This window comes from Drosophila ficusphila, unplaced genomic scaffold (genome assembly GCF_018152265.1).
Source record: "Drosophila ficusphila isolate 14025-0441.05 unplaced genomic scaffold, ASM1815226v1 contig_414, whole genome shotgun sequence".
NCBI lineage: Eukaryota > Metazoa > Arthropoda > Insecta > Diptera > Drosophilidae > Drosophila > Drosophila ficusphila.
Window position 1 is genome coordinate 22,450,869 of NW_025064328.1, and position 15,057 is coordinate 22,465,925.

General features: G+C 37.5%; 1 protein-coding gene across 3 annotated transcripts in view; it reads right to left on the minus strand.

Annotated features, from left to right (window-relative positions):
• Positions 1 to 2,068: 2,068 nt before the first annotated feature.
• LOC108088455 (protein CEPU-1) overlaps positions 2,069 to 15,057 on the minus strand; it is a 104,292-nt gene continuing 91,303 nt past the window's right edge. For all 3 annotated transcript variants that reach the window (XM_043208231.1, XM_043208229.1, XM_043208232.1), the window contains 2 exons: positions 2,295 to 2,463; positions 2,069 to 2,238 (listed from right to left, as the gene is read on the minus strand). In XM_043208231.1, coding sequence (XP_043064166.1) covers positions 2,141 to 2,238; positions 2,295 to 2,463 — 267 coding nt within the window. In that variant the 3' untranslated portion in view covers positions 2,069 to 2,140. The remainder of the gene's footprint in view (positions 2,239 to 2,294; positions 2,464 to 15,057) is intronic.

Consider the following 15,057-nt stretch of genomic DNA (forward strand, 5'->3'; position numbering starts at 1 on the left):
CTTATAGTCCGGACTTAGCACCTTCAGATTACCATTTGTTTCGCTCTCTTCAAAACTCTTTGAATGGTAAAAACTTTGATTCAGATGAGGCTGTCGAAAACCACTTGTCTCGATTCTTTGCTGGAAAAGACCAAAAGTTCTTCGAGCGCGGAGTTATGCAGCTGCCCGAAAGATGGTCATTAGTGGTCGAACAACACGGCCAATACATAATTGATTAATTATAAGTCCTGATAAAAATAAATCATCTTTGAAAATATTGAAAAAAACGACATGACTTTCCTGCCAACCCAATATTTGATTTTTTTTTCTGTGAATGCAATTTGAATTGATTTGAATCTACAAGTAAAATTATAAATGCTTCTTATTAAAATGAGTGTGATATTCTGATATATGAAGATGCACTTAAGGGTAGGCCATCACTTAGGTATTTCATATACATCCCATACTCCACTCCAAAACATTCTAAAAAAAATAAAAAAATCGAAAAGAAAACCTAAAGTTATATCAGTCATACAAAAAGCTATGAAATTCGCCTATGAATATGAAATCCTTTCCCCCCCTCCAAAATTGATCAGACAAAAAATCCCTCCATGGTTCTTTGAGGAAGACTCAGTTAACCTATCCTTGCACTCCTCTTTAAAAACAACAACCCCTCCTGCAGTATTTCGAAGAAAATTTATGTCTATCAAAGAATTGTACGAAGACTATATGTTCATCTACACTGACGGCTCAAAATCAGATCAAGGCGTAACTTATGGCGTCACTACCGATACCCACATCATAAAAACTGCTATATTACCAACCCACAGCTCGGTATTCACGGCGGAAGTGGCAGCCATTTATGCTGCTTGTCAATATGCTGAGAGACAAAAGCGGAAATTCGTCATCTGTTCTGACTCATTATCATCGCTACAATCAATCCGTAATATAAACAACACATCCTTTTATACCGCTAAAATCAGAGACATGCTGAACCATCACTATCCTAAGATTTTGCTATTGTGGATACCAGGTCACACAAACATAACTGGCAACGATATGGCAGATTTTGCTGCCAAGGGTGCACATTGCCTCCCAAAAATCCTAGAGACCAATTACAACTTTAAGGATACACAGAGGCTGATGAAAAATATTGCCTCAAGATTACTCTTATCGATATGGTATTCGACATCCGAGCACTACAAATCCATGAACCCTAATAAATTATCCCTAAAAGATTATAACTTCAATACAGAACATAACATCAGCCGTTTAGACATGATTAAATTCATTAGAATAAGGTTCGGACACACAAGATTAACAAAAGAACACCTATTTAACAAACAACCTCCAACACAATGTCAACGCTGTAACTCAAATATAACGATACGTCACATCCTATTAGAGTGTCCTCTCTACATAGAGGAAAGAAATAAAACTCCATCCTCAAACCCAGCAGACCTCCTAGTACCCAACACCAAAAACATACTCTCCACAATGAAATTTTTTAAAAGAATAAAACTGTATAGTGAAATTTAATGATAGTTTAAGATATATTAATAAAATGTAAATAATTAATATGTATAGCTTAAGGCCTAGTTGCTATAGCTTAAGTATGGGTTAGAGGTAATTTGCAATTGCCCCATAACCCGAGCATAAATAAATAAATAAATAAATGCTTCTTATTAAAATGAGTGTGATATTCTGATATATGAAGATGCACTTAAGGGTAGGCCATCACTTAGGTATTTCGTAAATCAATATGTTTATTACCTTTGCTGTTAATAGCCAGTGTAATAACTGGCGGCTAAAGCTTTTATAAATGTAGAGGTTAGACTGCAGCTTTTAGAGATTCTAAAGTTTTAATTCAAATGTTTTTGTTGTTTTCCTTTGTCCCTTTTTCTATGATTAAGAAAAGAGTACAAACGAACATTTTACTCGCATCCAATAGACCAGAAAATCACCATCCTTTCTTACCATATATATCAAGTCAATACCATATAAGGGCACAGACGTAAACCAGACTAAATCGCGTTTAACTGCTCATATTATTTTCACTAGATTCCACTACAAAAAACACGTATTGAAACCCGTATTTTATAAAACTTAAGTTTTAATTTTTAATGAATATGTCGTACATAGGTTTCATAAAAAGTAGTATTTACAAAACTAATAACTTTAACAACATAGGAAGAAGCAACAAATTTAAATTGTCTGCCAGCAAAACATTCGATTTTTGAACTGCTGCTGGATGGTTTCCTATAATACAAAATGGAAACAGTTATTAAAAAATAAAATATTTAAAATATTATTACCTTTTAGGATATGAACATTTACAGACTTTTGGTTTGCGTTTGATGGTAAGCAAGAATATTTTCCTGAATCGCCAACTTTTGCTCTTTGAATTAATAGATACGAAGTCGTTATGTCACCCTTTTCCGTAATTACTGACACTCCTCCTCGGGGTGAATCATAATTTATTTCCTGCAAAGTAGGTTGTTGTAAAAAAGTTTTTTCCATTTCTTTCTAAGATTTTTTTTAATCCAGAGCATTGCCGCATAAGCGTCCCTTAAAATAACTATTTTCAATTATAAACAAGAAAGGAAGATAGTTAGGGGAGCCAACATTTGTACATCTTTCCAGTTAAAAAATAAGTGTATAAAGCGAATAGACTCATCAGAAAAGTATTATAAAATGTCCACACAGCGACAAAAATTAGATTTACTGTGTAATACTTTTCGAATTTTGTCGACTTTTTCATTTATTTTCCCACATTTGTTCTACGTCAGCTGTATGATTTTAAATTATATTATTGGTATTTCCTTTATTAACAAATTTCTTAATGTCAAGCTTAATTTATTATTTTATGATAACATCGATTATATGACCAATTTTCTTTTATTTTTCAACAATATAATTCTTAAGATAGCTATACGCCTGTCGATTTATTAAAATTTTATTTCGTTGTTTAAGAGTTTCTAGAGACTAAATATTAAACAAATTATGATTAATGGATAATCAAGTCGAATTTCTCGACTATCAGATTTACAATTTCAATCGATGTGAAGATCTCGACGTTGAAGATCTCGACGTTCATACCGACAGCAGTGCCAAAGAGGCTGGGCTTAAAATTTGGCGCGAAAAACTATATAGCATTTTATCTCACTTGAATCTAATTCATTAATCCAATTTCCTGTTGTTCAAAATTTGCGTCGCACTCGAACGGTTCGCTACAATTCAGTTTGTGAAAATGCAAAACTTCAATAAGGAGTTCAAAAGATCTCCTCGAATACGCAAGTGATGGTGAGCCCGTCAACACGTGGTTTGTGTCTCTTAGTTTTCACTAAAGTCATGATATCCTCTAACGTAAAGATCTCCTCAGAACAGCATAGATGGGTGAAAAAAAATATGTAATTCCTTGCTGAGTATGCATCGCTTTTCTTGATTACTTTATTGTTTCGAAATGTCTCTTAACCTCACTTAAAATTACTTAAACTCTGGACTGAGTTCTTGATCTCCTTGGCTCTCGTCTTTGCTGCATCACTTGTGCCAGCTTAAGTAGTGTCGATTAGGTTTTTATCCTCCCACTCATCTACTGATGGGTTGTTAAGCTGGTAATTTTCTTTTAGATCGCTAACTCCTGGTTACTTCTTTAAAAAGTTAAACGTTTTGCTTTCAAAACTGGCAGGTTCATTAATTGTTTAGCTTCGGTTGTCGCATGGTGTAGCTCCGGAGGTTGATTAACCCTGATCGTCTGGGCACGGTTCGCGTTTTCCATGGATGACCTATGCATTCTTGTGGTACTAGGTTGTTGTATAAGTTTTGTCGTTCGATAAAAAAACACAACTTTATGGTTCAAAATACACTTTTTTATTCAGTATAATCTCTCTGAACCTGTGGATCCCATACCTAAAGTGAGAATCCGGAAGATCGCTGGAAAACGCTTGCCACGCATAAATTTTTTAAGTTCTTGAAACAAATGGAAGTCGCTGGTGGCCAGATGCGGTAAATAGGGGGATGCTCCAGTAATTCGAATTTTAATTCTTGGATTTTAGCCATTGTCAAAATGCTCTTGTGACACGATGCATTGTCTTGATGAGAATGAATATTTTTCTGCAAACCGGGTTCTTTTTTCACAAATTTTTGTCAAAATGCTCTTGTGACACGATGCATTGTCTTGATGAGAAAGAATATTTTTCTGCAAGCCGGGTTCTTTTTTCACAAATTTTTTCCACATAAAATGTTCGCATAAAATCCACTTTATCCTTTTTAAAAAGCTCCAAGTGTTGCTGAGAAAGTTGCATTCGAATGTAATTTTGTTCCATTGTTAGCAAGTGCGATATCCATATGTCTGACACTGCCTAATGAGATGTGTAGAGCCTTTTCTAAAACTCTCTCATTTAATCGACGATTTCCCAAAACCATATCCTGTATTTTGACTTTGATTTTTGGTGTTAATGCTTGTACGACCACGTTTGATTTCGGTAACCCATCTTTCAACTGTTTTAATTGAAGGTGAAGAATCATTATACACTTTTAACATTCGTTCGTCAATGTAGATGAAACACCTAGTTCCTATACGAGGTGTGTTCAAAAAGTATCGCCAATTTTGTGTTCTTTCAAAAATCATTTATTTATTCATGAATATCTATTTTGTCCCCTTAAAAGTAATCCCCATGAGATATTATGCACTTGTGCCAACGGTTTTTCCAATCTTCAAAGCACTTAAAAAAATAATTTTTTTTTATCTTGTTCAGCTCCTCCTTCGATGCCATTTTATCTCGTCAAGCGTAGCGTAACGTCGTCCTTTCATGGGCCTCTTCAGTTTAGGAAACAAGAAAAAGTCACATGGGGCCAGATCTGGGGAATACTCTGGCTGCGGCATCATTAGTGTGTTGTTTTTGGCCAAAACCACGTTATCGTGGTGCAAAAGCCATTTTTTGTTCTTCCACAAATCCGGGCGTTTCTGGCGGATTGCTTCGCGCAAATTGCGCATAACTTGCAGGTAATATTCCTTATTGACCGTTCTTCCCTGTGGCAAGAGCTTATGATGCACCACGCCCCTGCAATCGAAGAAAACTGTCAGCAAAACTTTCACATTCGACCGAACTTGGTGTCCGGCACGCTCTTCGTCGTTAACATCTTCTCGGCCTTCTGAGAAAATTTTGTACCACCGTTGCTTCGGTCCAAGGTAGCTTCTCCGTATGCCACAGTCAACACTCGGAATGCATCCACGCACTTAATTTCGTTTTTCACACAAAATTTTATACAGGTTCTTTGACCCATTTTTTTGAATAGGTGAAAATCGAAGACGATCGAAAACACGTGCAAGCAAAGCAGCTGTCAACAATTAAGTGAACATTCAAAATGGCCGAGCTTGTCGGTATAAGTGAGACACATGAGTACCAACATAACGCCATAAAAAAATCGAAATTCGATACGAGGTAACCCGCGAAAATTCAAAATTCGCGATACTAACTCACTACTCACTTCGTATACTAAAAGAATGAGATCTTTTGTTCTGAAGGATCACAATGGGGTCACCAATCACCAAAAAATCCGCAATTGACTCATTCAAAGAAGTCAGACACTCGTTAGGACGTAGTGGAATCTTGCAAGCTGTTACTTGGCGTGATGATAGTATGACGTAATGTGCTGGCTGTAGAGGACACACTATAGCGTGTCTGTAGTTGCTTGCTATGGTAACTGATGTATTTTTAAGTAGATTTAATCTTATGTACTATGTTATAACATAGAAATTTATGATCTGAAACGAACACGAGTAAGTCGTGAGGGCACCTCTGACTAAAAAAGTGTATCCGGTTTGCTCTATGCATGAGGAAGTGGGTCTGTGCTCTTTCCGACCTAGTCGGCACAATAATAAAAGTGTAGACAAAAATAGGTATAAACGGACCATTTAAAAAGAAAACGTTCATTTATTTAACTTAATCGATCGTCATACTCTTAAACTTTAAAATCGGTTTAACTGCCGCTTTGTGTTGCTAACACATCAAATCCACAATGTTATATTCCGGCTGTGCCGTACTTACGAGTTACTACAAATAAAAAGGTGCGTCCATCGATATCAGCAGGACTGATGACGAGGATCTTGCTAAAGAAATATGCATGTATAGGAAAATACGATGATTAAATAATGTTAGCAGCTCAAGCTAAAGCAAATCGAAATCATGAATAAGTATTTATTTAACAAATTAATAAATTCACAAAAAATTCTAGATACGTCGAAGATACGGTTTCGGTGAGGCAAAGCACATGTGCCTATAAGAGGTTAAATTCCACTTATAAAGGGGGCATGCCGCGATTCACACTGTTGGTCAACTTTAGTGTTAATCGGGGGCACGAATCTCAGCTGCACTCTTAGAAACAAATGTTGCTAGGTTTTTATTGGCCAGGACCTAGACCTTGATGTGTGAACTGAACCTAATCGCAACCCATAGTCGGCCACAAGTTGAGATTAGCAGACAGAAAGATCTAGGAAATGGTGGATGTCAATCAGAATCGGGATTGGGTCGTGTCTCGGCCAGAGGTGGCCGCCGGCCACGTGCACTATTGAGTGATACCGCGGTGCTTGTGGGAACCAACACCCGGGGGGACACATCGACCTTTAAAAAAAGACGTTCACGACTGTAATTCAAAACTTTGATCAGGCAATACAAATCAAATCGACTTGGAACGCACCGAAACTTTTATTTGCGTGAGTATTTTATACCGTACAATAAGATGTATTGAAATCGTTTGTTACGTCGTGTTACTCGGGCTTTGATACCCACTGGGATCAGCATGGCGTTGAAATTGGCAGCTAAATAACTCACGGCAAAATTTCGCTTGACCAATTTCAAACACTCGCAGACGGGTTCGTAAGCCATATGTTCGCTGATTCTTTTCATAGGCTTTTTATAAGTTTATGCCAATATCAGACGGATCTTTAAAAACACATCCGTTCATTCTAAGCCAACCGAACTTTCTCCTAATTGACTTTTAAATTTAATTTCTTAAAGAACTGTTTATACTATTGAAAAGGAGTCCCACTCACGCTGATCTGATCGCACATATTTGCTTAGCAGCATTAATTGATCGGCTTACTCATTCTGCGGCGTTAGAGTCCGGAGCACATGCACCTGCAAATCTTTGATCCACTCCGAATTGAAAGGTAACCAAACCAAACTCACGGCTTTTAACTTGAGTGATTTTCCGCTATCGGTTATTATTATTTCGGGAACTTCAAAGCATGGAAAAATATCTTTAAAAATTTAAATTACAACATTAGATTTAAATTTTTTTACTGATTTCAGAAAGGTAAATTTAGAAAAATGCTGCGCTCGGGCAGCGATCACACGAGTGTAATCTCATTCTTACCGCACTAGATACGTAAGGTACTATTATACCCTTGCAGAGCAAAGGGTATTATAATTTCAGTCAGAAATTTGCAACGCAGTGAAGGAGACACCTCAGACCCTATAAAGTATACACATATATTCTTGATCAGCATCACCATCTGAATCAAAATACGCCTTTCCATCGGTCTGTCCGTCTGACCGTCTGTCTGTCTCTCAGTTTAAAAACTATCTTGCTAAAACTTTCCAAAAGCTGTTTAGTTATTTCACGCAGTATATAAGTCGGAACTTGCTGGATCGCCCGACTATATCCGATAGCTCCCATACGAGAGAATGAAATAAAAAAATTTCTCGCTTTTGTTTTTGATCAGATCGACTTGATTTCTTCCAGATTAAGTTTTCTAACTACTTTTAAATTTCGGATTAAATTTTATCAAAATCGGATAAAAAAAATTATAACGTCGTTTTTTTTTATTCCAGGAGCATGATTTTTACAAAATCGACTTATTTAACTACCCTAGAACCGGGAAAAAAATTTCATAAAAATTGGACAACCATAAAAAAAGATAGAAAAATCTATATAGAATTAACGGAAATAAAATGATAACATCGTTGTTTTTTATCAGACAATCTTGATTTTTGGAATATATATAGAGTTTTATATAACGAATTAAATTTCATCAAAATCGGACGACTATATCATATAGCTGTCATATGAACAATAGTCCAAAATATGGAAAAATAATAGAAAACTCGTCATTGCTTCGATGATGTTTAGCCTTTATGTATTTTGTTCGATATACATATTTATGACTGCAAGGGTATATAAGCTTCGGGTTTCTTGTTTTCTAAGCAGTTCTGTGAGATGGAAAATGGTGGTGGAATACTGAGAAATAAATCTTTGATACAATTGAGTCATACCTAAAAATCGTCTGAGTTCTGTCCGGGTTATAGGAACTGGGTAATTGCAATAGCATTGATTTTAACAGAATTTATTTGTAAAGTGCTTTCACCAATTATGTTTCCAAGATAATCTACTCCTTTCAAACAGAACTGACTTCTCTTGACATTTATAGTCAACCCTTCTTTACGAAGCTGAGTAGCGACTTCGCTAAGATGCAAAAGATGTTCGTCACGATTATTTGACAATACTCGTAGATAAACTGAAACGTGCAACTCAATCTGATAGGGAATAACTATATCCATCAGTCGGCATACATATATTGGGTTGGCAACAAAGTCATGTCGTTTTTTTCAATATTTTCAAAGATGATTTATTTATATCAGTACTTATAATCAATCAATTATTTATTGGTCGTTTTGTTCGACCACTAATGTTCATCTCTCGGGCAGCTGCATAATTCCGCGCTCGAAGAACTTTTGGTCTTTTTCAGCAAAAAATAGAGACAAGTGGTTTTCGACAGCCTCATCTGAATCAAAGTTTTTACCATTCAAAGAGTTTTGAAGAGAGCGAAACAAATGGTAATCCTAAGGTGCTAAGTCCGGACTATAAGGTGGATGTGGTAGCACTTCCCAATTCAGCTCCCTTAATTTTTGCCGAGTGACCAAAGATGTATGGGGCCTAGCGTTGTCATGTTGAAAGACTATACCCTTGCGATTAGCTAGTGCCGGCTCCTTTTCTTTAATTTTTTCCGCCAAATTGAATTGCTGGCGACAGTACACATCTGAATTGATGGTTTCATTCCGTCCCAGCAGCTCAAAGTGCACTACACCACTTTGAGCACTCCAGCAAAGCCTGAATTTGTTCGTCAAAAACGGCCGATGGTCGACCAAAACGTGGGGCGTCTTTAACTTCAAAATCTCCAAGCCTGAATTTGGCAAACCAGCGCTGACATTGGCGATCACTCATGGCATCTTTACCATACACTTCGCACAATTTTTCGCGAGCTTCGACCGCTTTTTTTCCTTTTTGGAAGTATAAAAGCAAAATATGCCGAAAATGCTCACTTTGGTCCTCCATGTTTAATTTGCTATAGCTTCCACAAATGTTATCGAATAATTACCAAATTTTCGTCGATAGTACCTAAGACAATAAGCTTTAAAAAAGATACTAAAAAGTGTGACCCTGGTGCTCGATTAGTCGTAAATAAATTAGATTAAAAACGATTACTAAAAAAACGCCATGACTTTCTTGCCAACCCAATAGTTCTGAGTTGATATGACGTCCTCTTAAATTGGTTTACTGGTCTAATCGGTATTGTAACACGTGATTCAGGATCCAAATAAATTTGCAATAAGGCATCTTTAACTCAATTTTTTAAATACGGTCGTCAGCCTTCTGAGCAATCCGTCCAATATGAGCATTATATAAGTTAATAAAATGGCTTAGAGTGGTTATTGGCCGTCAGGTAATGGTGGACTACCCAGGCCACACAGCATAAGGATAAGGCGGCGAAGAAAATGATAGTGTTGCCGAGAAGAGATCCTATTGTCATTTTAATTTCTCAAGCTCAGCTCGTGGAGAAACGGGAGGCTGAGTCGATTTTGATGAGCTGTAATATTTACCAGGGTCATGGCTGAGACCGCAGGCTTTTTCCTCGAACTTCCCAGTTGATTTATGTACCAGGTGCCGTTGAGTGATACCTTGCTAGAATAGGTTACAAGGTATGAGCCGAATATTTCTTGTTTCAGTCCGGGGTCGTCGATTATAGTGACTCTGGCGTCGCTGATGATGAGTGTGCCGTGGTGTACTACTGTGACTGGGCTCAAGTGACCGGGAAGAGTGGAGCTTGTGCTGTGACACCGGCCACCATTTGCTGTGCGCATGTGTCGCCCTGAAGCTCTCTGCAGAAGTTAGCGCCTGTAGCTTTGCAACCTCCGATGTTGACAATTCGTGCTGCGCAATCGGCGACTAGGTCTTTATTCTCGAAGTCTAGGATCTTGTTGTGGTGTTGAACCGGATAAATTGTTATTTTTTTACATACTAACTTAGAGTAGGGGAATTTAATGAGGAAGTGGATTATCTCTGAATTTTGAAAAACGCTTATGGTAGATACTTCTAATATTTCTACTAAGCTTATGTTAGTAGGCTGCTTGTCTTTAAATTCGCTTATGTCGTTGCTATCTAGGATAGCCGGGCTTACGATGTTGAGTTTGGCAAGGGTTAACCCCATTAAAATATTTTTCAAGTCTGTGATAACAATTCTGTTCTTTGCTAAAATAATTTCTAAAAGGTGTGTTTCCTCGTTTCTGTCCACTATTTGAATTTGGTTTATAGAATTAGTAACTGCATTTAAACGTTCTTGAAATTTAATATTTAACTCAGATTGTCCTTCCTCGACGTTCATTAATTTCTCTTGATTAAATTTTATTTGCGTTTGAGATGCAAATATTAAAATTATTAAGCAGGATTGATTTAATTGTTTCGGAGTTCAGTGACCTCTCATTGTCACAGTAAATAGTTTTTATTTTATTTTTTTTTTTTTTTTTTTTTTTAACTTTGCTTTTATTTATTGAATCTACTCTTAATTTTGAGACTAACAATAAGTTGGCGAATCTTAACATTAAAATTTAAGTAACAGTATACTAAGACTGCATTCTGGTTGCGTGTCCCTCAGGTCGTTCGCTGGGTGGGTAAGTCGTTGCGACGAAGGCGTGATTGGTTGCTCAACCTTGTTAGACCTCTCGCCAGGTGGTTAGGGTGCACCGATAGCTTGGTTAAGTACTTTGCCTTCTGTTCAGCGATCACTTCTTTGACTGGTAGGATGTTTAAGTCGCGGTGTATGTTTTCGTTGCGAACGTACCACGGTGCCCCGGTGATAGTTCTCAAGATCTTCGACTGAACTCTTTGGATTATGTCAATGTTGCTATTGCTGGCGTTCCCCCATAACTGGGAGCCGTACATCAATATAGGTTTTAGGACCGAGTTGTACAGCAGGACTTTATATTCAAGGCTAAGAGATGACCGAGCGTTGATAAGCCAATGAAGGCTGCTGGCTTTTAGCTTTAGGTGTGTTCTTTTGGCTTCAATGTGCCGGCGTGAGTCCGGCCATGTGAGTCTTCTGTCGAGATGTACTCCTAGGTATGTTACTTCGTTTGCTTGTGGGAGTAGGGTGTTGTTTAATGTAATCGGCGGGCATTTTTGCCTGTTCAGAGTGAACGTAACGTGCTTGCATTTTAGTTCGTTCACTTTAATTCGCCAATCTGACAGCCATTTTTAAACATCGACCAAATGAAGAGCTAGCTGCGCAGTTGCTTGAATCGGGCATTTTGAGCGGCTAAGAATAGCTGTGTCATCGGCAAACGTGGATGTTGTTAGACGTGTGCTTGTCGGGATGTCTGCTGTGTACAGGACATATTAAATTGGTCCTAGCACGCTACCTTGAGGAACTCCAGCTCCAACAGTGTAATCGTCAGATATAGCAGTGTTGCATCTCACGACAAATTTTCTGTCGAAAAGGTAAGACTCTAAAATCTTGTGGGTGCTGTAGGGGAGCATTGTCTTGATCTTGTACATTAGACCTTCTAGCCAGACTCTAGAATAGTTTTTATGTTCGGGAAAAAATTTACTACATTTAATAATGGGGCTTTAACATCCACAATGGCCTTTGAATTTATTTTTTTGTACTTTAGCGAATTTAAAAAATTTATCAATGCAAGTTAGAAAAAGATTTCCGTTCGTTGAAAATATGTCAATAAGAAGTATTTCCCCCGCGTAAGAGGGTATTGGTGTTTTTCCGACCGTCTGTTCAGTGGGGTGGCGGCTGTATTTAGCCATAGAAAAAATTTTGCAGTTCAAAGTTACTTCCGTAGTTAACCTAATTTTAGGAGAAAAATAGTCTCGTAAAATTTGTTTTACGTTCTCCTGGGCAGCACGATGGGCTCTATTGTGCTCAGTAACTATGATTTCCTTTTGTTTTGTTTTGTCAGTTATGTCTTGTGCAAAGCTTTTGAGTATTTAAATGTAGTGTTAGGGAATAATTCGATTAACCCATGCTGAATAGGAAGGGAGCAGTGTATTGAGTTTACTACCTCCGGATTGAATACATCTTGAATTGTGTAAATAAGGTTATTACGGTCGGAAAACTTTATTATGTGTCTCATTTTATTATACCCTTGCAGAGCAAAGCGTTTGCAACGCAGTGAAGGAGGCACCTCAAACCTTATAAAGTATATATATTCTTGATCAGCATCACGATCTGAATCGAAATCCGTCTGTACGTCTGTCCGTAGGTCCGTCTGTCTGATTCTATGTAAACTAGTCTCTCAGTTTTGAAGCTATCTTACAGAAACTTTCCAAAAGTTGTGTAGTTATTGCATGCAGTATATAAGTCGGAACGAGCCGGATCGGGCGACTATATGGGATAGCTCCCATACGAGAGATTGAAAAAAAAAAAATCTCACTCCGTTGTTTTTGATCAGATCGACTTGATTTCTTCCAGATGGCGTTATAATATATACAACTCTATCATATAGCTGCCATAGGAGAGATCAAAAAATATATGTAAATTAACTATATGTCCTTTTTATACCCTTGCAGAGCAAAAGGGTATTATAATTTTAGTCAGAAGTTTGCAACGCAGTGAAGGAGACACCTCAGACCCCATAAAGTATATATATTCTTGATCAGCATCACGATCAGAATCCAAATCCGTCTGTACGTCTGTCCGTCTGTCCGTCTGTCCGTCTGTCTGTCTGTCCGTCTGTCCTCCTGTCGGTTTCTATGTAAACTAGTCTCTCAGTTTTAAAGCTGAAACTTTCCCAAAAGTTGTGTAGTTGTTGCACGCAGTATATAGGTCGGAACGAGCCGGATCGGCCGACTATATCGGATAGCTCCCATACAAGAGAGTGAAATAAAAAATTCTTACTCCGTTGTTTTTGATCAGATCGACTTGATTTCTTCCAGATGGCGTTTTCTATTTGCTATTGAATTTCGTATTAAATTTTATCAAAATCGGATAACTCTATCATATAGCTGCCCTAGGAGAGATCAAAAAATATATATATAAATAATGGAAAAAAATTATAATGTCGTTGTTTTTAATGCCACGAGCATGATTTTTGCAACATCAAGTTTTTGAAATACTCTTAAATCGAGAAAAAAATTTCATAAAAATCGGAGTACTATATCATATAGCTGCCATAGGAAAGATCGAAAAATCTATATAGAAATAACGGAAATAAAATTATAACCTCGTTGTTTTTCATCAGACAATCAAGATTTTTGGAATATAGAGTTTTCTAATGAGTCTTGAGTTACATATTAAATTTTATCAAAATCGGACGACTATATGATATAGCTGTCATATGAACAATATGGTAAATAATAGAAAAATCGTCATAGATTCGATGTTGTTAGCCTTTATGTATTTTGTTTGACATATTTAATGACTGCAAGGGTATATAAGCTTCGGCTTGCCGAAGCTAGCTTCCTTTCTTGTTAGGATTTATTTAAGACGCGATTTTAATTTGCGAATGAGAAGACTTTGTAATTGCGAGGTTTTACCGTCACCGTTTATTTCCAAAATTCAACTAAACTCTAAGTACAATAATTCTTATAATGAAAGCTAGCCCTATGTCGTAAAAGTGCTGACCCGGCTGCCCATGCATGGTGTTGGGTAGCCGCCGTTGCATCGGAGTGCATTGCCCGCTGATTGCGCCGACCGAAGCCTGGGATTTTGGCAACGTCGTTGTGCAACGTCCGCAGGTGTCGCTAGCCTTGCATTATTTTATTCTGTTAAGCATTATCAGGCTGGGAACTTCCGTTTGGCTGGGAGACCGTGTTAACTCCTCCCTTACTTAGATGAAGGACGTCCTCGGACTTCTTGAAGCTGTCAATGATAACTTGAAGGTCACGCTGACGTTGGTCACGCTGGAATTTCTGATAGAGCTTGTAAATAGTAAAGCAGATGACCAAGAAGGCGATCGCGGCCACTCCAGATATTATAGGCCGTGTTTCCAGTGCCTTTTCTATTTTGCCAATGTAACGTAGGTTTTTCATATTTAATTTTTGTAAGTATGGTAAGCTCAGTATTTCTTGATGGTCCGTAATGTTAAGGACTGTTGATGCAGCGGGGGCTGGTGATTTTTTAACGTAGCTCTTCAAGTTTTGGTATATGGTGTTATTTATTTTTACCTCGTCGTCGAATGTAACGAGGAACGTTCCGGTTAGCAGTTGTCCATTGATCGTAGCTGTTCCGTCATTGAGAATGATGACGCCATCATCGATGATTGTTAGGGGTTCAAGGTGGCTGGTGCGAGTCGAGCAGTGTGCGTTGCCTCCTGAGTGAAGTTGCTGTGCGCAGGTTGTGTAGGGCATTTCTCTGCAGAATGTTGTTGTAAGGGCGGTGCTGCAGTTTCCAATCGGCATGATTTTGTTACCGCAGTCAGCTATAGTATTATCTTCAGCAAAATTAAGAATAGTGCCGTTGTTTTCAACGGGGTGCAAGATTATCTTCTTACAAGCTACGTACGGCTTAGGATATTTTAATATAAAGTGTAAAAAATTATTATTTAATAAAACTTTAATTTGAGCAACTTCCATTAGATCAGTAACAGTAACATTTGTAGAATGTTCATTGATTAAATTTTGTAAATCATTTGAATCTAAAATTGCGGGGTTGATTATTCCAATTTTCGCAAGTGTAACTGACAACATTAAGGCTTCGAGTTCGGAAATAATTATTCTATTTCTTGATAGCAATTTTTCATACAAATTTTCTGTATTTATCTGTTTTTACTTTAGCATTTTTTACTAAAATGT